This window comes from Bos mutus, chromosome 1 (assembly GCF_027580195.1).
Source record: "Bos mutus isolate GX-2022 chromosome 1, NWIPB_WYAK_1.1, whole genome shotgun sequence".
Taxonomy (NCBI): domain Eukaryota; kingdom Metazoa; phylum Chordata; class Mammalia; order Artiodactyla; family Bovidae; genus Bos; species Bos mutus.
The window spans coordinates 95,975,364-96,000,649 of record NC_091617.1 but is presented as its reverse complement, the minus strand read 5'-3'; the positions used below and the strand labels follow the sequence as shown (position 1 = coordinate 96,000,649).

Here is a 25,286-nt window from a genome sequence, read left to right as displayed (position 1 = left end):
TTTTATACCATCTTTGCTTTTGTAGGAACCAGATACAGGATAAGGGCTCAAGTTCCTTGTTTTTAGAATTACGTAGCTAGAAGGTGTGTATTACACATCTCCAAACATGATCACGATAATACTCACCAAAGCAGTTTATTCAGGTCAAAAATTTTCCTATCACCAATGAGTTGGTGGCAGTTCTGAAAATGTCTTCCTGTTACAGAATAATTTAACTCATTTTTTAGAATTTTGGTGTGGGTTTTATTATTTGAATGGTCAGCTTTCAGTATTCTTTCCATTTTTGACCAATCAGTGGTTCTTAGCCTTTTGGAAGGTCTTTTGTCCCTTAGAGAAGTGATGAAAACTGTGGAAACTATAAAAGATATCCATACAACTTTGTATCCAGTTGTAGGAGTGTGGACATTCTGAAGTCCATCCAAGGACCCAGATTAGGAATCCCTGTTTGAGACTTTCAAATTAAACTTTATGAAAGGTATGGGTTTAATTTAGACTGGAACTTTTATAATTGTGTTTGGGGCTCAGCTATTTTAAAGTGGTGCCTCAATTTGTGTTTTGGTATTATTCCTAAAAACATTGGGAGGAAAAAAATCTTTTGACATGATTTTGATGTTCTGGTTTGCAGATGGAAGTAGGATTTAAATACCTTCCTCTAGAAACTTACCACGATTTAAAAACTTGAATCAAATGAGTTAATTTTTCATTTTATTTTAGATTTTACTCTGCAGAAATCAGTCTAGCATTAAATTATCTTCATGAACGAGGGATAATTTATAGAGATTTGAAATTGGACAACGTGTTGCTGGACTCTGAAGGACACATTAAACTCACTGACTATGGCATGTGTAAGGTGAGGGAAGTTTCTAGTTTTTGAGAAGATCTCAACATCTCAGGAAATTGTTTTGGTCAAATAATTTTACATTCAAAACTGGGGAAATAGTTGCTACTTTGTGCTAAAATGGCAAAAAGTATCCTAAACAGAGACAGTTGTACTGATCTCCTATCCATTTATGAAATTCCACATTTTCTATGAAGTTACATGTGCTGTAAAAGTTCATTTCTTTTTATTGTCTGTATTTTTTTATCTTGAAAGTCGTGCTACTATTAAATAAAATCTGTAGGTAAAGACTATCTGCAATCCCAGACTTTAGCACAACAGCTTGCATATCATCTTCCAAGTTTTTGCCTTTTGATTGTGACTCTTTATAATGCGCTCAAGATTTTCCCAGGGAATCTAACATTTTTTCATATTTAAATATCTGACATAAAGTACAATAGAGCAAACTTAAGAATTTTAGTTATTCTCAGGACATGTCCTTTATGTCTGAGTGTGTTTTATTCATTTTGTAACAGTGTTTCATTTAAAGGTCCAGTCTTTTTTCAGAAAATGTGTAGGGGACTACTCTCCTTGTCAAAATAACCTAGACAGAATTTTCTTCACACGGTAAATGTGGTAGCAAGCCTGTGAATGTGAATGTGTTAACTGCTTGTCCCCATTCACCTAAGGGAAGTGCCTCTAGGGCCTGCCTCTTTTTTTTTTTTAATAAAATTTTTTAAATCTATTTTTGGCTGCACTGGGTCTTTGTTGCTGCACACAGGCTTTCTGTAGTTGCGGTGAGTGGGAGCTACTCTCTAGTTGCAGTGCTCGGGCTTCTCGTTGCAGTGGCTTCTCTTCTTCTGGAGCACAGGCTCTAGGCGCCTGGGCTCGCTAATTGTTGCAGGGGCTCAGTTGCCCAGTGGCATGTAGAATCCTCCCAGACCAGGGATTGAACCTGTGTGCCCTACATTGGCAGGTGGATTTTTAACCACTGGACTACCCAGGGAAATCCCAGCCTGACTCTTTTATTCAAAGAAACTTGAGCATCCTGTTTTGCCTAGAAGATATTAAAGAAAACTTATTACTTGATCTTTTCTTACACTTAATGAAAAATAATACTGGTTTGTTACATACTCTCATTCTTTTCAGAGATCCTCAATCAATTTAATCAAGATCTTTGATAAATCTTCTAGAGGTTTTTTTTCAGTAATTCTTTAAATTGGTTGTTCCACTTACCTCCTTTTCTGCCTCCTTCTCCAGGAGTTGTTTAATGTTATTAGTAGGAAATGATCCCAGAATTTGAACTTGTGTTCAGAGACCTTACCAACAGTACTTTGTCTCTTTTCCAACCTAATACATTTACACTCAATGTTTAAGCTTGTGGGAAATAAGTCCCCTGGAAATTGTAATGTTCCTATCTTATGACTTAAGAGTCAGTATTTAAACTTGCCTAAAGTCTGACCTTAAGCAAATATTAGATGAATTTCTCTTCTTTATAATTATTCTTTGAGAAATCTAAAACACTAAGATTTTTTCCATAGTTTTTCTAGAAATGCTTTCTTTAGGTTTATTTAATTTAATTTCTTCAGTTTCTCACTAGATGCTTTTATATAAGGAATGCCGAGAATAGTGATGACTGGAGGCATATGAAAACTGCAATTAACATCTTCAGAGTTTGAAATATTTTATGAATATTGATTTTTTTATTGACTGAAAACTTTAGCTATTTTATAAATTGATGTGCCTCCAACTATTTTTTATCAGCAGGGGGATTTCATAATAATATCTATTTTATGCTGTAAGTAATTTGGCTGATAGACGTACATTCAGATATCCAGTCCAAAGCTGAATGATTTAGTACAGCTCTTTTACAGGTTAACAGACTGCATCCCTTGCCTCTGACTCTTACCCTGCAAGTGCATGTCATAAACCATCACTGTATGTCAAGCCATTGCCATTAATACAAAACAACTAAAATCCCATCCATATTTCTTTGTACAGGCATGCCTTGTTTTACTGTGCTGCACAGATACTGTGTTTTTTTACAGATTGAAGGTTGTGGCAACCCTGTGTTAACATTTTTTAGCAATAAAGTTTTTTAAAAATTTTTATTGAAATATATTTGATTTACAATATTGTGTTTAAAATATCTTTTAGTTAAGGTATGCATTTTGTTTTTAGACATGATGCTGTTGCACATTTAATGGATTACAGTGTAGTGTACACATAATTTTTACATGCACTGGAAAATCAAAAATATTCATGTGACTCAATTTATTGTGATATCTACTTTATTGTTGGAATCTGAAACCAAACTGCAGTATCTCCATGGTATGCCTATATATAAAAATAACATATATACCCCTGTTAGGATCTTAAAAAACCCTTGAAGTCACAATATATATATTACTAAGTATTTCTTCTAGATATTTATATTCATATTATATATAATAGTATAAAATCTGAAGAAAAATACATACCCCATACCAGGAATATCTCTGCAGGAATTCATAAGAACCTCATATAACAGTGGTTGTCTCTAAGAAGCTGAAACTGGATATGTCAGACAAGAATGGGAAGAAGACCTGATTTTTAGTCTGTATTTTCCCCCTCCTTTTGTTTGGAATTTTGTACCATGTAATTTAACAATAGGGAAATGGTTAAATTCTAGGTACATATGTTGAGTTGAATTTTGTAGTCATTAATAATAGGAAATCTGTAATTACATGGGAAATTACATAACTTACAAAGTAAAAAAAAAAGCAGATGTTTAATTGTATATTTAGTATTATTCAGTTTGTATTTAGACTTTTGTTTTTCATTTTAATTGAGATGTGGTTGATTTACAGTATTATATATTTCAACTGTACATCGTGATTCACAGTTTTTACAGATTGTACTCCATTTATAGTTATAAAATGTGGACTGTATTCCCTGTGCTGTACAATGTATCCTTGTAGTTTATTTATTTTATACATGGTAATTTGTACCCCTTAATCCCCTACCTGTACTTCGCTACTTCACTCACACCACTGGTAGCCACTCGCTTGCTCTCTGTATCTGTGAGTCTGTTTTGTTGTCTTATTATATTCATTAGTTTTATTTTTTAAATTCCACATATAAGTGATAGCATACAGTATTTGTTTCTCTGTCTGACTTATTTCACTAAACATAGAAGCTTCCAAGTCCATACATGTTGTTGTTTATGGCAAAATCTCATTCATTTTTGTGGCTGAGTAGGAGAATCCCAGGGACGGGGGAGCCTGGTGGGCTGCCGTCTATGGGGTAGCACAGAGTCAGACACGACTGAAGTGACTTAGCAGCAGCAGCAGCAGCAGTATTCTAGTAGTATTTTATAAATGGTTTCCTTTCTGTGCAAAAACTTTAAGTTTGATTAGGTCCCATTTGTTTATTTTTGCTTTTGTTTTCTTTGGCTTAGGAGACAGATTAAAAAAATATACATATTGGTACAGTATATAGCAAAGCATGTTCTGCCTGTGTTTTCTTTTAGGAGTTTTGTGGTTTCTAGTCTTAACATTTAGGTCTTTAATCTGTTTTTATTTTATTTTTGTGTATGGTAGGAGAAAATGTTCTAGTTTTATTCTTTTACATACAGCTGTCCAGTTTTCCCAAAACCACTAATTGAAGAAACTGTCTTTTCTCCATTGCATATTCTTGCCTCCTTTGTCATAGAATAATTAACCATAAATGCTTGGTTTATTTCTGGACTTTCTATTTCTGTTCCATTGATTTATATGCCTGTTTTTGAGCCAGTACCCACTGTTCATTACGTTAGCTTTGTAGTATAATCTGAAATCAGGTAACGTGATTCCCCCAGCTTTGTTCTTCTTTCTCAAAATTGTTTTGGCTGTTTGGGTAGATTGTCTTTCTATTGTTGATTTCTTATTTAATTTCCTTTTAATCAGAGAATAGTCTGAATGATAATGGTGCTTTGAAATATGTTGAAATTTCCTTTATGCCTTGTATTTGGTCAGTATCCCAAATGTACTTTAAAAAGCATATGTAATTGGCACCCCACTCCAGTACTCTTGCCTGGAAAATCCCATGGACGGAGGAGCCTGGTAGGCTGCAGTCCATGGGGTCGCTAAGAGTCGGACATGACTGAGTGACTTCACTTTCACTTTTCACTTTTCACTTTCATGTATTGGAGACGGAAATGGCAACCCACTCCAGTGTTCTTGCCTGGAGAATCCCAGGGACGGGGGAGCCTGGTGGGCTGCTGTCTACGGGATCGCACAGAGTCAGATACGACTGAAGTGACTTAGCAGCTTAGCAGTCTCTATTTTGCATGCAAGAAGTCTCTGTCTCCCTCCTTTTCCCACACACACATATATATATTCTATATGTGTGTATACTATACATATTTTAAACTTTAGCTTTTATTCAAATCTCCCTCTGCTTACTAATTTTTTGTCTGTATGATCTTTCTTCCTTTTTTTTTTTATATAGATGTTTTAAAAATCACCTGTCATGATTGGGGATTGTACTATCAGTCTGGGCTGCTATAACAGGGTACCATAGGTTAGGTGGCTTAAACAACAAACATTTATTTCTTATGGTTCTGGAGACAGAAGTCCACGATCAAGGTTCTGGAAGATTTGGTGTCTGAAGGCACCCTTCCTGGTTTGCAGATGACTGTCTTCCCATTGTATCCTCACATGGTGAGGAGACAGTCAGAGAGCTAGCTCTCTTTCTCTTGTAAGAACATGAATCCCATCATGGGGCTCCAACCTCATGACCGAATCACCTCCCCAGAGGCCCCACCTCCCAGTGCTGTCACATAGGTTGGCAGCATGTGAGTGTCGGGGGCACATAAACATTCAGACGATAGCAGAGACTCTGAAATCCTCTTAATTATTTTGCCCGTTTTTACTAGTTGTATTTTGAGGCTTGTTGTTAGCTGCATACTAGTTTCTTTTAGCTTCTTGGTGATTGTTCCATTCGTTGTTGTGTAGTTGCTCTATTCGTACACGTTAGTGTGTTCTACCTTAATTTCCTCTACCCTGTAGCTATTAAAATGCAAAACCAATAAATGTGTGACTTAGGAGAAATGACCAGAAGGGAAACAACATAATGCGTCGTGGTTGTGTTAGGAAGTGGGATTTAAAAGCTTTTCTTCATAAAATATGCTTCCTTTGACTCATGTAATTTACATTTTTATATTATAATTTTACTTGAATATAAATTATTTTAAATGCCGTTTTCATCTTAATTGAATTCTACCATATCTAATGAGGTCAAGTTTTCTTTAAGGTATTTAGTAGCAACCTGTGGTTTTAATAATAAAAGCAGCTGTGCTAGTGATATTTTATTTAAGCTCAATATGCTACGTATAGATGCTAACCTTATATGAAAATGAAATAAAAGAGGTTAATTTAAAACAAATATTGCATCTTATTATTTTCTTCCTTTTTTTTTTTTAAAATAAAAGGAAGGATTACGGCCAGGAGATACAACTAGCACTTTCTGTGGTACTCCTAATTACATCGCTCCTGAAATCTTAAGAGGAGAAGATTATGGTAATAATTTGGTGGTATTTTGGCCATGTGATGGAAGGGTGGTTAGATGTGATACCAATTGCATTATAGTATACTGTAGTATTTCAGTACTGAGCTTATTAACAGAAACTTTCTTGATCATCCTAAAACCTACTAAAAACTCCAAATTCTAAAATCAGAAACAGTGGGACTTTGATAGTATTTGGGGATGCCAATTTGAATATGGCAAGCACTTAAGAGTACTGGCACTGTGCTAAGCAGTTTGCATATATTAACTAAGTTAATCTAATCCTTTTAGTAATCCTATGAGATAAGCACAATTAATTGACATTTTACAAACAAGGAAACTGGTAGACAAAAAAGTTAAATAACTTGCCCAAGGTCATGTAGCAGGAAAGTGGCAGAGTTGGGATTTAATCAACCATGTAATTTCAGAATCATAAACTTCTGTAAGGTTGTTCAGATTTCCTGGGGTATTTCCCCCAGGAATCTGAAAGATGGAGGAAAGATTCCCTGCTTGTCAGAAACCAGAGGTTGTGTTTATCCTAAGAGAACATTTGGCCCTTTGGGTTCTGGCCCTTCCTAAGAAAACATTTGGCCCTTTGGGTTCTGGCCCTTTGATTTCAGCAGTTGTAAAGAAGGATGGCTATTTCTGATAGCTGCTTATAATCTGGTTCCAAAGTCCTTTCAGGATCTTTAATCAGGTAGCAGAAGATCAAATTTCACACCACGCAAGGTTATTTCAAATACAATTTAATTATGTCCTCAAAACAAAGTATTAGAGGCAGGCTCTTGAGTCTGTAATTACAAACATATTTGATGGGACAAAGTGTACAGGATAATTGTATAACTTGGCATAGACATATTGGTCTCTGCAGCTTAGTGTAACCAACAAACATATTTGGGAAGAGAAACTCGTGTTTCATTTTCTATATTTTATTTTTTAAAGTTATCGTTTAGTTACCTCCCTTCTTTGATAAGTGAAATGTTCTTGTAATCCTCAATGCCTGCCATGATCATGATAATGCATTTCAAGTTTACTTTTTCATTATGTTTATTTTTTTAATTATGTAATAAAATTAATCTCAAATTACTGACATTTTAGAATGTGGAATGGATAATTTATTGCTTTAAAATTTCATTTTGAAGGTTTCAGTGTCGACTGGTGGGCTCTTGGAGTACTCATGTTTGAGATGATGGCAGGAAGGTCTCCATTTGATATTGTTGGGAGCTCGGATAACCCTGATCAAAACACCGAGGATTATCTTTTTCAAGGTAATTTGCAGTATTTTACAGAGTCTCTGTGAATAACCCATCCTAAGGCATGAATGAAGACAGCTATAGTTATTACTTTCTAGTAAGAAAGAGGAAGAATAATCTGGAAAATATACCCCTAAACACATGAGTTTGTTTTTGTTGTTTTGATCTATCGTTCCTACTGCTTAGTTTTTGGTCCCAGTTGCCAGTTACCTTCTCATACTCAGAAACAACAAGGAGGTAACTTCAGATTGTACATCACAGAGGTTGGAGGAAGGAATTGTGTGGCCAGAGAGGGCAGTCTTTTCACCTGGACCACAGTCCTGAATGCATAAATCCAAGAGCAATAATGGGAAAAAGCAGAGTACTAAGGAGATAAAAAGGATCAAAAGGTGAAGGAAAAAGCTCTGCAGTTGGAAATACAAAGAACTGAACAGAACAGAAACAAGCAGACAAGCACAAGGACCCCGAACACACCGTCCAAAGAAGTGCAAAAATTGCCATAAAATTCTACATTTAATGACTAAGGCCATTACAGAAAATGAATAGATATTTCATGTAATAGGAAATCTAGCTTGCTGTGAAAAACCTGGAAACACTTTTAACCTCCTTAGTCAGGGGTGTGCACATTAAAAATTAATGGGCTTCCATCTCATACCTACACATTTGGCAAAAATTTTAAAGTCTGACAACACCAGTGCGAGTAAGGGTTAATAACAGTGCTGGTGAGGATATGAAGCAACTGGAACTCTGGTGGATGGAGTGAAAACTGACATGACAACTTTGGAAAATAATTTGGCAAAGTCTAATGTAATCAAATATAGTAATACATGCCACACATTTTACAGACACTAACCTGTTTAAACCTTATAACTCTCCTATGAGGGCTTCGTTGGTGGCTCAGTGGTAAAGAATCTGCCTGCCAATGCAGGAGATGCAGGTTCCATACCTGGGTCAGGAAGACCCCCTGGAGGAGGGCATGGCAACCCACTCCAGTATTCTTGCCTGAATAATCCCATGGACAGAGGAGCCTGGCTGCAGTCTATGGGGTTTCAAAAAAGTTGGACACGACTTAGCAACTACATAGAAAACAACAGCAACACCCCTATGAATCAGATATTCTTTTTATTCCAATTTTACAGATAAGGCAACAGACACAGTAAAGTAGTCAAAGAATAAAACCTACACATGTAGTGATCAAAATTGTTCAGAGTAGAGGCTCTGAGTAGGAAGGAAAGGACAGGACTGGGAAGGTACACAAGATGCTTAGACAGTGTTTGTAATGTCTGTTGTTTTCTGCTGGAATGCCTTAAATATCTTATAGTAGAAATATAAAGATGAAAACCCTGTAAAAGTTAATTATAGTAATGCTGTAAATTTTATCTTTCTAGTTATTTTGGAAAAACAAATTCGCATACCGCGTTCTTTATCTGTAAAAGCTGCAAGTGTCCTGAAGAGCTTCCTCAACAAGGTATAAATTGTATATAAAATCGTTAGTGATTTATCTCTATACAAATGGCACTGGTAAGGAGAGTTTCAGGCGACATAAAATTCCAAAACATCAAAGTGTATAATTTTTCCATTAGATCTGGAACTTGTCTCTTCACCAAAGGGTGCCTTGACAGAATGAGATCCTTGACAGAATGAGATCCTGAGATGCGTCGTCCTTTCCGTTCTGCCAGTATAGTTTACCCCTAGCTTTGTATCACGTATGGTGTTTGTTTTGTTTTGCTTTTTGGCTGCGCTGGGTCTTCACTGTGGTGCATGAACTCTTGTCTGATTGTGGCACTCAGAGCTGCTCTTCTTATGGAGCATAGGCTCCAGAGTGTGTGGGCTCATACGTGTGGTGTTTTTAATGTAAACAAAAAATACCACGTGCTCAATTAGAGAAAAACTGCATCTTTGGGGATAGCCTCAGTTGTACCTCCATCTCTATTTTTTCAGTTTCCTTTAGATGATTATTATAGAATGTTTTAACTTATTGAGTACTTGGTACAGTAGTGTTCTCTGCAAATTCTCTTATCACAACCCTATAATTAGAAATTATTCAGAAAAAATAAAATGCTGAAATGTTGTCTCTTTAAAAAGTCTGAACACCATTCTGTCATTGTTTGTTGCAGTTGATAGGCTAGAAGATTTTTTTTATATATATATCTTTATTTTATTTGCTTGCACTGGGTCTTAGTTACAGTATATAGGCTCTTAGTTCCCTGACCAGGGATTGAACCCAGGACCCCTCCATTGGGAGCACAGTCTTAGCCACTGGACCAGCGGGGAAGTCCCTAGAAAAGTTTTAGGATCTAAAATTATGACTCTGAATTATGTTTATTCATAACACTCTAACACCAAATGTGTAGGTTTCTTTCCACACCACCAACCAGTTTTCCATCCTCTTACTTTAAAAATCTTGTTTAAAAATAAATGGTAGGTTAGAAAGTAGGTTGACGTGTGTTTATTTTCTGAGATAAATAAGATAATGAGTTTTAATAAAATAAATTCAAGCTTGTTTTAAATGAGTATTTTATGTGAGGAAAGATTTAAACTGGAAACCTTAGTTTTAACACAGTGAAAAATGAAGGTGAGAAGTGTCAGTATGCAAAGCAGAATGCCTTTTGCCACAGAGGAAAATGGAAACATGTTCTCATTCACGATAGTTGTATAATTTGCAGGCTGCTTCTCAGTCCAGTGATTCAGATAATGGTTGTATCGTTGTTGTACACAAATTATGGTTGTTGCTATAATTGGACACAGGGCTTTTAAATTGAGCTAAAAACAAACTGGTGAAGTTTGAGGGTTTGTGTGTTTTGAGTATCACTCCAGCCCGTGTCAAAGAAAGAGTTGGGTGCTGCCCAAATAATTCTGCTGCTCTCTTTGTCTTCTTCCCATTTTTCTTTAGCAAGGTGTGGTGACATCTCTCCACTTGAGTTACAAGGATAGCTGGAGAAGAGCTGTGAGGAAATCTTGCTTGCCACAAGCATCAGATACTCCTTTGATTATCTAGTGTTATATTTTCTAGAAATGAAAGGTAGACCATTCTGATTTCAGATATAAAGGTATCATATAACAGACACAAAACACAGGTCACAAGGGTGATTTATTCTGAAGCAGAGTATTCACCCAGCTCTTGAAACATTTCCACCATAGGACCCAAAGGAACGATTGGGTTGTCATCCACAAACAGGATTTGCTGATATTCAGGGACACCCATTCTTCCGAAATGTTGATTGGGATATGGTATGTACATTTTGATTATTTTATATATTGTTGTTGTTCAGTTGCTAAGTCCTGTCCGACTCTTTGTGACCCCATGGAATGCAACACGCCAGTCTTCCCTGTCCTTCACTGTCTCCCAGAGTTTGCTCAAACTCATGTCCATTGAGTTGGTGATGCCACCCAATCATTTCATCCTCTGTTGTCCCCTTCTCTTGCCCTCAATCTTTCCCAGCATCAGAGTCTTTTGCAATGAGTCAGCTCTTGACATCAGGTGGCCTAAGTATTGGAGCTTCAGCATCAGTCCTTCCAATATTAGTTTTCATTATTTTCTTGGGCCAAAATTTATTAATGTAAAAGAATATTGAAAAACCAGTGTATCACAGCTTACATAACTTAAAACCACTCTCTAAAGTGCCTTTTTAAAAATTTATTTTTTAATTGAAGGATAATTGCTTTACAGAATTTTGTTGTTTTAAAATCACTTTAAATGACAAAAAACAACAAAATTCGAAGTGCTTTTTAAAAAGCATTTAAAACTGTGAAAGCTTAGAATATTAATTTAATGGAGCAGGTTGTAGTAGTATTGGGGCCTGCATCAGTGTTCAGATTTGTCATTATTTCCATCATATGAATATTGTAGAACCAGGCCCAGGGACTCACTTTAATAAGACTGGGAAATACCTAAGGACAGAGGAGAAGCACAGAGGTGGAATTTTTCTAAGAATGTGGGCTTGAGCTGTCACCCATTATGTCTCTTCTAGATGGAGCAAAAGCAGGTGGTACCTCCGTTTAAACCAAATATTTCTGGGGAATTTGGTTTGGACAACTTTGATTCTCAGTTTACTAATGAACCTGTCCAGCTCACTCCTGATGATGAGTAAGTATTTCTGTAGACTGAAATATTTTTTAAAGTGCTTTGATAGTCCCATTTTTTAATAACTACACAGTGTTCCATGATCAGATTATCTGATTTTATCTAATCATCCAGTTACAGGACATTTGAATTATACAGTTATAAAAACAGTGCTTGTCATTTTCTCCTTTGCTGACACGTATTGTCTCTAATTCTCAACAGCAGTCTTACAAACCTCATTTTACAGGCGAGGAAACCGAGGCTCAGAGAGGTTAAGCAAGGTTATGCAGCTGTGAGTTGACAGAGCCAGGATTCAAACCCAAGTCTGACTAAGGCCTGTGCTCTTTGCACTGCACTGCACTGCTTCCCACTGTGATAGTGACCATCTTGGTCTGAGTTCCTGAGTATTACCTTTAGATAGATTCCTAGAAGGGGAATTAGGTCAAAGGGTTTAAAGTTTTTAAAGCTCTTGATATATATTGCCAAATTACTTTTTAAAAAGATTACATCAGTGTGTCAGATCCAGGCAGCAGTGATCTGACTTACTTTTTGTGTTTATATCTTTGAAAGATATGGCTTAGAATAACTTGGGGATATTTGATCCTTCAGCTGTCGTTAACTGATTCATTCTGTCATGTCATGGAAGCCTTTTCTGCTTGGCAGTCATTTTACTTTAACATCTGGTTAGTTCTTATCACATTCCTCACCGCAGCTGTTCCAAACTCTCTCTACATTTTAGAAGCCTTCAGTGCTCCCCCTGCCTCCATCAGTCTAAGTGGATTAACCTTGCCTTGAGTGGCCTGCCAGGGTTGAGACCTCCCTACTGTGAGCTTGCTCCATTTCCAGCCATCACCAGACCGCCTTGTGTCTCAGAAGTGCTCTCTAACTCGTCCCAAACTTTTGCTGCTTCCTGCTTCTTGGAAGGCTCTCCCTCTTATGCATGGGGTAGCCTCCCACTTTCTCAATCTGTTTCCTTCATTTCCTCCAGGATTCATTGTGTCAGTTATCCCCATTCCTTCACCTTCCTTAATTTCTCTTTTCCAACTTCTTCTCTATGCTTATAAATATGCTCAAATTCAGTAATTTTCCCCACTTCTTTGAGCCACCACATTTTTCTCTCATCTTCTTTTCATCTTCAGTCTTTTTCAGAAATACTTAATAGATGCTTATGGTAAAAGAAAAATAAATAAGCACTGTCTCTATTAAATTCCTTCAAAGTAATCAACATTGACTGTCTTACACGTTCTTGCTGCCAGCACTTTAACCTCTTTACAATTGAACCTGCTCTTTAAGCTTTTAAAGGTTGAATTGGCTTCTTAATTTCTAGATTTTAAAGCATTTTTTGATCTGCCCCATCTCCTCCGATGTCTGTAAAGCATCTGACACTGATGGCCTGCTTTAGTTGGTGCTGTCCATCCTGGTTCTGCATTATCTCTTTAACCACTTGTCATCTTATTTACCCTGTCCCCTTGAGACTAGCATGCTCCATGATTCTATTCATGACTGCCTTGTCTTTGCTACATGCAGTTTATACCTTGGAGGTTTCAGCCAGCCCCGTAGCATGGAAACCAGCTATTAAATGCCTCCCAGCTAAATAGGCAGATAACTGTTGAACTAAAGACACTAGTAGACAGTAAGCCTTGATTATTTTTGAATGTGTAGTACTTAGCATAGTGCCTTTTGTCATTATTTGTCACAGCAGTGTGTATTAGAAGGAGCACTGGATTTAATCAAAAGATGGAAATTTGAATCCCCTCACCACCTCTTAGCAACAGGGTACCCTGGGTCTGAGTTACATAACTTCTCTGAGCCTGTGTCTACTCATATCGCCTACTTCCCAAGGTTGCTGTAAAGAATAAATGAACAATGGTTTTTAAAGCTCTGAGCCACCGCCCTCTTATCTTCCCTGAGCTTCATTTCCCCTTAATAGTTCAAACATGTCTCCTGGTTTGTCAGACAAGCACCTCAAACATCTGAAGTGTAAATTGTTCACAATCGGGTCCTTGTTTTTAATTTACCCTTTTCTGCTCATTGTACCACCATGCATTCCTTTATTCAGATTCGATCATCTGAGTCAGTGGTTGTTGACTCCAACTCTTCCTTACCAAACTGTATAATACCTTCAGCTGCCAAGTTCTGGTCTCTTTTTCCTTTACTTCATCACTTATGTCGTTTCTAATTGGCTCCTTCTTTACTTTACAACTCGTTCAGTACATACAGAGTACCAACTCCTTTAATCAGTTTCCTTCAGTAAACTCCTACCTTGCCTAGCAGGTAAAATCTGTCCCCTTGGTGAGTAATTAGTCTCCCATCATCTGCTCGAGCATGACTTTCTAGCCATATCTCTCACCGTAACATAAGCGCCATGTTTTCATCAGGCTCAATTACCCACCATTCCCTGATAGCACGCTGTTAACATTTCCTCTCTATTCCTCCTTCCTTTTCACCTGTTGAAATCTTCCCCATCTTTCAGAGCTCCCTCAGATGTAATCAGACCTTTGATAGATCAAGATGGACCTCTTTAGTGTTAACATCACTGGCTTCTTTGAGCTAGCCATTACCTTCCTTCCAGCATCCTCTGCCTTCTATTCCTGTGCTCCAACTCTAATAAATTACTGACATTTCCCCAGACTTACCGTAGTCTTTCATAATTCTATTCAGTTAGTGTTTGTGGAATGATGCTGCCTTTCTTGATTTTGCCAAGTAGAAGTCACCTTTTTCTTTAGAACTGTGGTTAGAGCCTGGAGAAGGCAATGGCAACCCACTCCAGTGTTCTTGCCTGGAGAATCCCAGGGACAGGGGAGCCTGGTGGGCTGCCGTCTATGGGATCACACAGAGTCGGACACAACTGAAGTGACTTAGCAGCAGCAGTGGTTAGAGCCGGAGAAGGTGATGGCACCCCACTCCAGTACTCTTGCCTGGAAAACCCCATGGACGGAGGAGCCTGGTAGGCTACAGTCCATGGGGTCGCACAGAGTTGGACACGACTGAAGCGCCTTAGCAGCAGCAGCAGCAGTGGTTAGAGCAGGGCTTAGCTTGTCGTGTTGGAGACTTAGCAGGTACTGTTTTGTTGTATGAAGTACCTTCCCTCTTGAAGGAAGGGGCCATATCCTGTGTAACTTTGTTCTCTGCAGTATGATAGGTACATTTAAGTACTAAAATATTTGATGGTAATGGTCTTGTATACTTAACTAGAAGCCCAGTGTAGCAGAATGCCAGCCTCTCTGCTCCCTGTGACCCACTGCCTCCCTGTGGTGGCCCTCTGGATCTTTCAGAGTACTTCCTCTGGTTTTTTCGTTTTGGTTAACTTCTGGGCTTTCTCTTCACCATGTTCCATCTGGTTGTTGAAGTGAAAGTCGCTCGATCGTGTCTGACCCTTTGCGACCCCATGGCCTATACAGTCCACTAAATTGCATGCTGATTCAGCCCTGGGTGTTCACCTATAATTATGATGTTGTTTGCTGCTGCTAAGTCGCTTCAGTTGTGTCCAACTCTGTGCGACCCCATAGACGGCAGCCCACCAGGCTCCTCTGTCCCTGGGATTCTCCAGGCAAGAATATGAAGTGGGTCGCCATTTCCTTCTCCAATGAATGAAAGTGAAAAGTGGAAGTGCAGTCGTTCAGTTGTGCCCGACTCTTAGCGACCCCATGGACTGCAGCCCACCAGGCTCCTCCATCCATGGGATTTTCAAGGCAAGAATGTTGTTTAGGTCAGAAATTAAGATTACCTAAAATTGTGACTATTTGTGCCTTTTTTATTCCCAGTCTTCAGTTTTGGACTACCTTTTGGTTCCAAACTTGCTCATGGGATTATAAGTCTTTTCTGATTTTCAGTACTGCTGATTCTTCTAGAAAATGTTTGGGGGTTAATCTAAAAACTTGTAGATTTTCCCCCCATAATTTATAAATTAGCCTTATTTTTAATTTTTAATCTTATTTTACCATTTAAGAAAAAAAATCAAAGAAATCTTAATGGTGAACATTATTTTTCTTTCAACAGTGACATTGTGAGGAAGATCGATCAGTCTGAATTTGAAGGTTTTGAGTACATTAATCCTCTCTTGATGTCTGCAGAAGAATGTGTCTGATCGTCCCTGCTCAACTGTGCATTTTGCTTGTGTTGCCATTTAATGCATGGATAAACTTCTTACCAGTCCGGATGCAATGAACCATTTTATATTTTTCACCTACAGAAAAAACACTCAGTACCTTCTGCTGTTGGCTGTAAAAGTCAATGGTTACATCTCAGTTTAACTACGAAAAAGATGAAACTACTTTCCAGACAATCGTGTCAAAATTTAGTTACACTGGTAATCCAGCAACCTACTGATGAATAATAAAGTTGTCTTTTTTGTGCAAAGGAAATACTCACTAAAAAGAGTTTCCGTTGCATTAAGGGACGTGGTGGGGTATCATAAACCTCCTATGATTTTTGTCATATTCATGAGGTCACTTAAGTATTTAATTTTGGAATAAAAGAGTAATTCAAAATACAACTTGTTATATTACCTGTTACTTTCTGAGTTATTCATGTTTAAAAATTCAGCTGCAAATTCTGTCATTGCCTTAGAAGACTAATTTATTGATTTTTAAGGCAACAATTATTAATACAAGATGTTGGTTGCTTAGAATTGAGGAATACAGAGTCTTCTGAGGAAGAGAATGGACACATTTTATTAAGAACCAAATTCCAAATTATTAGCTGGCTGGCTTTGAAAAACTGATTCAAGTGATTTCTTTTATAGTGAGGGGTTAGCTTCTGAGTTTGTCCCTGCAGTGGGAACTGTAACTGGAATGTTAATAAATGTAGTTCAGAGAACCCAGACTTCTGTTAAGTGGAACACTTCTCAGTATATTAAAAAAAAAAAAAAATTAAAAACACTTAAAAAAAAAAAGTGCAATGGTAATATTTATTTTTTATTGGAAAGTAAATCCCACAGTCTCCTTTTGTGATTTGATCTAAATAATAAGGAAGCACTAGCTTGTTACCAAAAACTTGTAAGAACACTCCATTATCCAGTGGACACAGAATGTATACTATTTTTTCCTTGTAATTCAGTATAAAGGAAAATAATTTATCTTCCAAATAGTGTCTTAACCATGCTTGTTTTTTCCCCAAACCATACTTTCATATCCTGTTTTGGAGCCTTCAATGAAATTCAGGAAAAAAAGAGTAAACATGAATAAATGTTCAGGATATGCACACACATTCACACTCATCACAGTTCCAACTGCTTAAGTGAGTTTTAGTGAAGTAGCTAATACATGTAATCAGAGTAGAATACATATCAGGGGCAGAGTTCTTCAGATTATTTTTAATATTAGTGCTTAACAATTATTATTTAAAGTGATGCCAATGATAGTGTCCTGTTGTTTATTTTTAAATATTTTTTTATGAAAAGGGACTTAAAAAATAAGCATGATCATTTAAATTACTTATAAATGTCCAATCTTAGTAAAATGTAACTTTTAGGAAAGATATCTAGTCTTAAATTTAAAATGACTTAGTATATGTAGGCATTTAATAAATTGTCTCTTTTTTGACAGGATTGCTACATTTCATTTGAAATGTAATTTTTCCAAAGTTTCTGTCCATGTATACTCTCTTTTCTTTGAATAAGTCTGAAAGCAGTGAAACCTCAAAGGAAATGTTTATATAGTTCACATGTTTATTTAAGAAGTATATATGTTTCTCTTAAGACCTGAAACTTGTTTTAGGAGAAAAAACAGTATTTACTTCAAATCATAAATTTATAAAAATTTTTGACATATCAGAAAATACTTTATGATCTTGCTTTTAAATGGTACTATTTTCCTTAGGACCTTTGTTCTCAAATTTTAGAATGTGGAATAATCACCTAGTAAGTTTGTTGTAAAAAGCACATTGTTGGATCCACCTTAGAATTCTGTTGGGTCTTGGGACCTCAGTTTGAGAAGCAGGTTTGTTTTTTTAGTTACTTTTATTTTGTCTTTAGTTACATATTAGAAAGAGTATTCATGATAAAACATTTTGAGAAGGGTTAGATAGTTACTATCTTATCTACAATTTCAAATAAATTTTCAATAATTGACTTCAAGTTAGATATCTCCTAAAAAAAAGTATCAGTTTTCTATCAATGTTACAAATGATGAGACATTTTTCTGTGATGAGGTTTTAACCGTTATTCAGGGTGGCCTTTTTTTTTTTTTTTTTTTAAACTAAGATTTACTGTGTATATTTTATACTGAATTGCATTACAAATATGTTTTTAACTGTATTTTGTTTTTTTGTAGTCCTTATGTGCCATGACAGTTCTTTTTATATTACATAGAAGTTGTCTCAAATACTCACCAGGGGACTAAGACAGTTGACAGAATGGTTGAAATTTTGGTGTTCTAAGAAACAATTTATTTTACATAAGCACGTATGTGGTCGAATCATTTTCTGTGTATGCAGCCTGAGCCTGAAAAGGATTTCAGGTATTATGCTTGTTTAGTACCTGTACATTTACTTAAAATAATTTTTTTTGTTTTGATTTTTGTCATGTAGAATACTGCCTTGGTCTAATGTAATCTGTATTTGTGTACCTTTTTTAAAATTTTACTTTAAAATCTTTAAATAAAATGTTTAATACTCATCAGGATTGGAGCATGTTTACTATGTAGTGTATCAGAGCTTTGTGTAAGAACAAAGGTGTATTCAAAATTGGTTCAAGAAGAAAAATGAAAATTTTAGGGTTTGGAATTTTGCTGTACTTAGAGCAGCATTCTGGTAGTTCTCATGCCATATTGTAGACATTTACTCATAAAATATTGTTCAGTGTATTTTTAAACTCACCCGTCTATGCATCTATGTTGGAAAACAAATTAGTAAAAAATCAGCTGAAGAGAGAGCATTTTAACTAGTTTTAAAACTGAATTTAAAACTAAATTTAAACAGAACAGTATGTTCTACAGTGATCTATTCTAGAGTTCCAGAACTTCTCCTTTCTCAGCTGTAGCTAGTGTTCTTCTATAAACAAGCATGAGCCTGGCGTCTCACACTTCCAAACCTCTTCAACATTACTTAACCTTTCTTTTCTTTTACAAGGAGAATGAAATTCAAAGTGCTTTTCTTTTTTATTGACTTATGAAATAGCTAGAGCTGGTATATTAAAACCACCAAAGACTGATCTCCTGTGTCTTTTCTATTATTTTATCGTAATATCCCCTATGCGTGCATGCGTGTTCAGTTGCTCAGTTGTGTCTGACTTTTTGTGACCCCGTGGACTAGCCCACCAGGCTCTTCTGTCCATGGGATTCTCCATGCAAGAATACTGGAGCGGGTTGCCATGCCTTCTTCCAGGGGATCTTTCTGACCAAGGAATTGAACCCTCCTCTCTGGCACTGCAGGCAGATTCCTTACAGTCTGAGCCACCTGGAAAGCCCCAAATATCCCCTATACCAAACCATAAATTTGGTTGTTTTCTTTGTGTTAGTAAAATACCAAAACAGAGTCCAAAGAGGAGTTTGAAGCTTTCGGGAAATTTTGCATTTGAGCAAATAATTGATAGGGCAACCGGTTTCTCTGTGAAAGGTAAAATCAGTCTCCAGTCTTCAACAGGTTGGTTTCTGGACAGCACCCAACGGGGAGTCATTGGTATAATTGGTGGTCTCCCTTCATAGATTTACCTTCCTCTCCTCTAGAGCTTAAGGAATCAGTTAAGACGCATATAGTCTGAGTAGTTTATATCCAAAGTTCATTGTTCCAGAATGTTCTGGAATTTGCTATGTAAAAAAAGTGTTAGTTGCTCAGTCATGTCTGACTCTCGGACTGTAACCCACTAGGCTCCTCTGTCCAAGGAATTCTCCAGACATTACTGGAGTGGGTTGCCATTCCCTATCAGATCAGATCAGATCAGTCGCTCAGTCGTGTCCGACTCTTTGCGACCTCATGAATTGCAGCACGCCAGGCCTCCCTGTCCATCACCAACTCCCGGAGTTCACTCAGACTCACGTCCATCGAGTCAGTGATGCCATCCAGCCGTCTCATCCTCTGTTGTCCCCTTCTCCTCCTGCCCCCAACCCCTCCCAGCATCAGTCTTTTCCAATGAGTCAACTCTTCGCATGAGGTGGCCAAAGTACTGGAGTTTCAGCTTTAGTATCATTCCTTCCAAAGAAATCCCAGGGCTGATCTCCTTCAGAATGGACTGGTTGGATCTCCTTGCAGTCCAAGGGACTCTCAAGAGTCTTCTCCAACACCACAGTTCAAAAGCATCAATTCTTTGGTGCTCAGCCTTCTTCACAGTCCAACTCTCACATCCATACATGACCACAGGAAAAACCATAGCCTTGGTGCTAAATAAGGCTAATAAACAGAATTTCTGCCCTTGACATTTGAGATAGAGACCAGACATACTGAGAAAGACGGTTGTCATCACAAAAAATGTACAGTGATAAAAGCCAAATAAATGCAGTAAAGTATTATGTGGCCATGATAGGTTATCAGCTTTACCAGTAAAACTTGTATGAATTTTTACTTGACATTTATTTTAGGTTTATGGTAGATTCCAAAAAGCTTTATGAATTCAAATATACATAACTTAGATATTTATCTCTAATATGTATATATATGCACACAATATATACATAAATACTATATATAGAGAGAGTATTCATATATAAGATGATTTTTGGGTTTTGTGCTCAGAAATATGAGTTGAAAGTTACGTGAAAATGGGAGAGAAAATTGTCAGATGCTTCTGCTTAGATTTTTTAACAGTTCATCTCTGAAATTTATAATTAAGATGAATCCAGCTCAGAATTTGAGATGATTTTTTGCTTGAAATGTGACAGTGCAGTTCACCTTTACATAGCAATTTGTGCCTTACTGGCATTAACATATATTTGTACTCCAATTACTATTTTTACTGAAGAAAATGGAATTACAGGTTTTCTAAGAATAAAGCGGCTGTTTCATATGATCTTTTACGGGCTATAAAAGTTAAACCCCATGCTAGACGTATTCACTAGACTTGAGAGAGATTTAGCTCAAGTTTCCATTGACAGTTTAGCAAGTCCGAAGCAAATTCTAATTTTGTAATAAAGAACCCTGTGGGGGAGGGGAAAAAAGAGCCCATTGAAAGGCTCTAGCAAAATCCTTAATTCAATGCTTTGATTTTCCTGAAAAAGTGAAGCGTTGCTGGGTTTCTAGAAGTAGTGCCATGTAACCAGGTTTAAACCTTCCATCATGTAAACTATCTGCAACGTGGGTGGTTTGACTTGATGACTTTTTATGTTATTTATGATATATTTAGGAGGAAAAATCATGGTAAAGACAGTTAAGTACAGAAACCTAATTCTAACTCACATTTTATGATCTTTTTTACAGAAAAAATACTTTCTTGGCTCTTGATTTTTACTTAACAATCAGATATTTAAATTTAAGAAAATGTTTGCACTTGTGAATCATTTGAAAGTTTACTCAATTTGAAACAATATTTTAAAGAAGAAATCTGAATCTGTGTTAAAGAGGATATTTTACTACATTATTCTCACCGTCTTTAGGTTTAAAATTTTATTTCATTTCATATTTCAAATTTTATTTGAAGGCTATGTAATGTGTCTAGCACTATGCTGATTCTACAGGATTTGGAGAAGTTTTTTTAATTTTTATTTTTGATTAGAGAGTAATTACAATATTGTAATGGAAAAGTTTTATTGTAAGGAATAAATGAATTCATTCATTCCAGAAAAATTGGCTTAGGTTTAAAACGAAAAAAATGTTGATGTGTATGCCACCCTTTTAGGTAGGGGATATTTCCTATGATTAAAATAAAAATTAACATTCTCTCCCAAGTAGTGAGGTCTGACGTGGAAAGGGGAAGTAGCAGCGTTCTGTCACAGATGGGTGATTCCATCTGCTTCACCACCACCAGAGGCCAGTCTCTTGCTGTAATGAAGGTCAAAGTTACCAGCACTTTCACCCTCTGAAGGAGGCAGTGTGTTTACTACAAGCCAATTACCAAGAGGTTCCAGGTGCTCATCATGTGTGTGTGGATTTTACAGAACTATTCAAATTCAACATTTGAATTGCTCTTTTGAAGGAAATCTCACATAGTTATCTGGGAGTCTGGCAAGCTGTCATAGAACTGCTTTGCCTTCTTTAGAAACTCTTTAGGGTGTTAGATCTTCCATATTTAGTCAACACAAATTAGGACCCACTATGTGCTGGGGACTGGGGATATAACCAGCAAGAGGCCAGTCATGTCATATTTCATGCTGTCTAGGCAATTTTCCACCTGTGCATGATACCTTTAGCTGAAAATAAAACCAGGGCTGATTTTTAGTCATTTAAATACGGATTCAATTAAAACAAAGTGAAAGAAATTCTCTAGTCTTTAGTTGTGGAAATTTCTATATCAACATTTGCGTGTCATCCCAGATTTAACCCATGAATGTTTGAATTCATTGAAGACATGATTTCAAGAAACTTTTTTTTAACTATGTTGCTATTTCACAAATACTAAACACTTTTGTACTGCAAGTAAATAGTTGAAAGAATCCGTTTGCCAAGGAAAGACATTTTCCTGCTAATTCCATTGAAAATTAATCTTGGAGAATGCTTCAGTTCCAGGCAGTTATTTACTTCACTGCTGAAAATAACTCTACAGTGTTGCCATGAGTTGCGCTAAACAACCTCACACCTTCTCCTTCACAGGTTTTTCATCAACAACTTTTTTTAGATTTGTTGTGATGTTGACACCACTTGATAATCTTCACATTGTAACTTGATAGTAAGAGCAACTAGGAAGTATGAAATCTGTCCACTTACAAAGTATTCTTAAAAGTATAAGAATTCCTTTTTGTGAGTCTGCTTTTTTTCTCTTTTTTGTTATATTCAGTAGTTTATTGTACTTCTTAGATTCTAAATATAAGTGGTATCATGCAGTGTATCTAGAACAAGCTAGTGACTACCAGTGGGAGAGGGAAAGGGGAAGGGGTAATAATAGGGTAGGAGACTCAGAGGTACAAACTATTAGGTACAAAATAAGCTACAAGGATATAGTGTGCAACATAGGAATATAGCCAATATTTTATATTAACTATAAGTGGACTATAACCTTTAAAATTGTAAATCACTAGACTTTACCTCTACAGCTTATATTGTACCACAACTATACTTTGATAAAGGTTTAAAGGCATATATTTTACCCAAAAAATGGGGAATAGATAAATATATTTTTACAAATTTCTGTAGTGATAGAAATAAAGAAAAGAGAAAAAAAAAGAATTCCTTTATGTGTTTCAAAATATAAAAGGAAAGCTTGTACTTATGATGAGGACTGGTGATTTTTACTTCTGTTTAATTTTCAGTGATGCCAAAGGAAGTTAAGTTTTCCAAAGAAAGTTGCTCCTTGCTGTTGAGTCGGCCCAAATAGAAATACTATTTATGGATTTTAATAGCTGACATGGGCCAGGCATGCGCTAAACATTTCACGCACGTCTCATTTAATCCTAACAATCCGGCAATTGTTTCTTATTCCAGAACTACTGAACTGAAGCCTGTGTAGGTGGGAACTGAGGCCAGCACCTCAGGTGGTCTCAAGTTCAATTCAGAGACCCGCTAGCCTGTATTATGTCCTATTTTCACCAACTGATGGGGGGGGAAATGAAGTTTTAGGGAGCTTAAGTAACTTGCTCAAGGTCCATATGATTCCAATGCCTATGGCCTCTCAAGACAGTTATGTAACATTTGCTCCAAATTCTGTCTCCTGAGAAATTACAACTAATCAATTCACTATTCTTCTAACTCTGTCTAGCCAACTCCTTGAGGGTCAGCTCTGTAAGTCTGGTCTTGGCCTCTTCTCTGCAACCATCCATGTTGGCTCAAACCTGCCAGCCTTTTTCTGAGATAGTGTGCTCCATCTTTCCATGCTCTGTGACTCCCACTTCATAAATATATGAAATATACTTTTTAAAATTGGGGTATAGTTGCTTTTGGAGAAGGAAGTGGCAACCCACTCCAGTATTCTTGCCTGAAGAAGTCCATGGACAGAGGATCCAGGTGGGCTGCAGTCTATGGGGTCACAAAGAGTCGGACACAACTGAGTGACTAACACAACAATGTGGTTGCTTTACAAGGTTGTGTTAGTTTCTGATACATAACAAAGTGAATCAACTGAATGTATACATATATCCTTTCCCTCTTGGATCTCCCTCCCTCCCTACCCACTGCCCCATCCCATCCATCTAGGTCACCACAGAACACTGAACTGAGTTCCCTGCACTATACTGTAGCTTCCCACTAGCTACCTGTTTTACCCTTTCTTGAGCAGCCCAGAATGCTTTTCTTTCAAGCACTCAGAACTGTGTGATAGCCCATCAGAAACTGTTGCTTCTGTCCAAGATTTGGTGTGAAGCATTTAACTGTCAGGAAGCATTTAACAGGAGGCTTCCTGTGTGCTGTTCTGGATCTGTCAGGAATTCTCTGTTCCTTATTAATTCCTGAATATTCAGGAATTAAGAGGAGAGGCAAGCTTCTCCTGGGGGCTGGGAAATCCAGGCATTTCCTTCATTAGTTTTTCTATACAATGATAAGTACCCTCTTCCTTCTTGTGAACCAAACGTAAAAGTGATTGTTTACAACTCTCTCTCTTTAATATGGATCGCCTATGTTTTGTAAGTCTGGAATTTTAATCTTTATCTTTGCTGAGAATAACTACCTTGTAAGACAGTATATATGCCCCACCATGTTGATTAAAACACCTTTGCTCCATCAGAGCTCTGGTCCCCATGTCTTTCTTTCTCTTTCTCTCTCTCTCTCTCTCCCCCTCTCTCTCTTTTTCAGGCTGATCCCCTAGAGAGCAGAGGCTCTCTGAGTTCACTTTCCTGCCCAGGCTTCTAAGACCCTCTGGAGAAGGCACTCTGCGCCTTCACCCCATTGAGAGGGTGCCTGAGGCCTTCGTGAACAGAGCAAACCCCTGCAGGGGCTTTATTGGCTTTCTGCGTAAACCAAGAAATAATCAGCCTCTTTCTCTCTCCTTTACTTTCTTATCGGTCGACTCCGGACCACCAGGTTCCCGTCCATTAAAGGACCTCAACACCTAACCAATGAAATAATCCTGTGGCTGGCCTCACCCAACCACGATTTCCTCTGATCTAGAAGTTCAGGATTAGAGAAGGAAATGGCAAACCACTCCAGTATTCTTGCCTGGGGAATCCCATGAAAAGAGGGGCCTGGCAGGCTACAGTCCATGGGGTTGCAAAGAGTTGGACACAAGTGAGCAATTGAACAACAATCAAAATGTGGGTAGGAGACCTAAACAGACATTTCTCCAAAGAAGACATGCAAATGGCTAATAAGCACATGAAAAGATGCTCATTATTAGAGAAATGCAAATCAAAACTACAATGAGATAGCACCTCACACCAGTCAGAATGGTCCTCAGCAAAAAGTCTACAAACAATAAATCCTGGAGAGGGTGTGGAGAAAAGGGAACCCTCTTGCATTGCTAGTGGGAATGTAAATTGATACAGCCACTATGGAAGATGGTATAGAGATTCCTTAAAAAACTAGGAAAAAAACCACCATATGACCCAGCATTCCCACTCCTAGGCATATACCCTGAGGAAACCAAAACTGAAAAAGACACATGTATCCCAATGCT

The 25,286-nt window shown here is 37.2% G+C and overlaps 1 protein-coding gene across 2 annotated transcripts in view; it reads left to right on the top strand.

Moving 5' to 3' along the window:
* The window catches only part of PRKCI (protein kinase C iota), a 70,805-nt gene extending 52,530 nt beyond the window's left edge, over positions 1-18,275 (top strand). For both annotated transcript variants that reach the window (XM_070373377.1, XM_005891725.3), the window contains 7 exons: positions 715-850; positions 6,270-6,357; positions 7,486-7,611; positions 8,985-9,064; positions 10,738-10,827; positions 11,568-11,683; positions 15,659-18,275. In XM_070373377.1, the coding sequence (XP_070229478.1) occupies positions 715-850; positions 6,270-6,357; positions 7,486-7,611; positions 8,985-9,064; positions 10,738-10,827; positions 11,568-11,683; positions 15,659-15,746 (724 nt within the window). In that variant the 3' untranslated portion in view covers positions 15,747-18,275. The remainder of the gene's footprint in view (positions 1-714; positions 851-6,269; positions 6,358-7,485; positions 7,612-8,984; positions 9,065-10,737; positions 10,828-11,567; positions 11,684-15,658) is intronic.
* Positions 18,276-25,286: the final 7,011 nt, after the last annotated feature.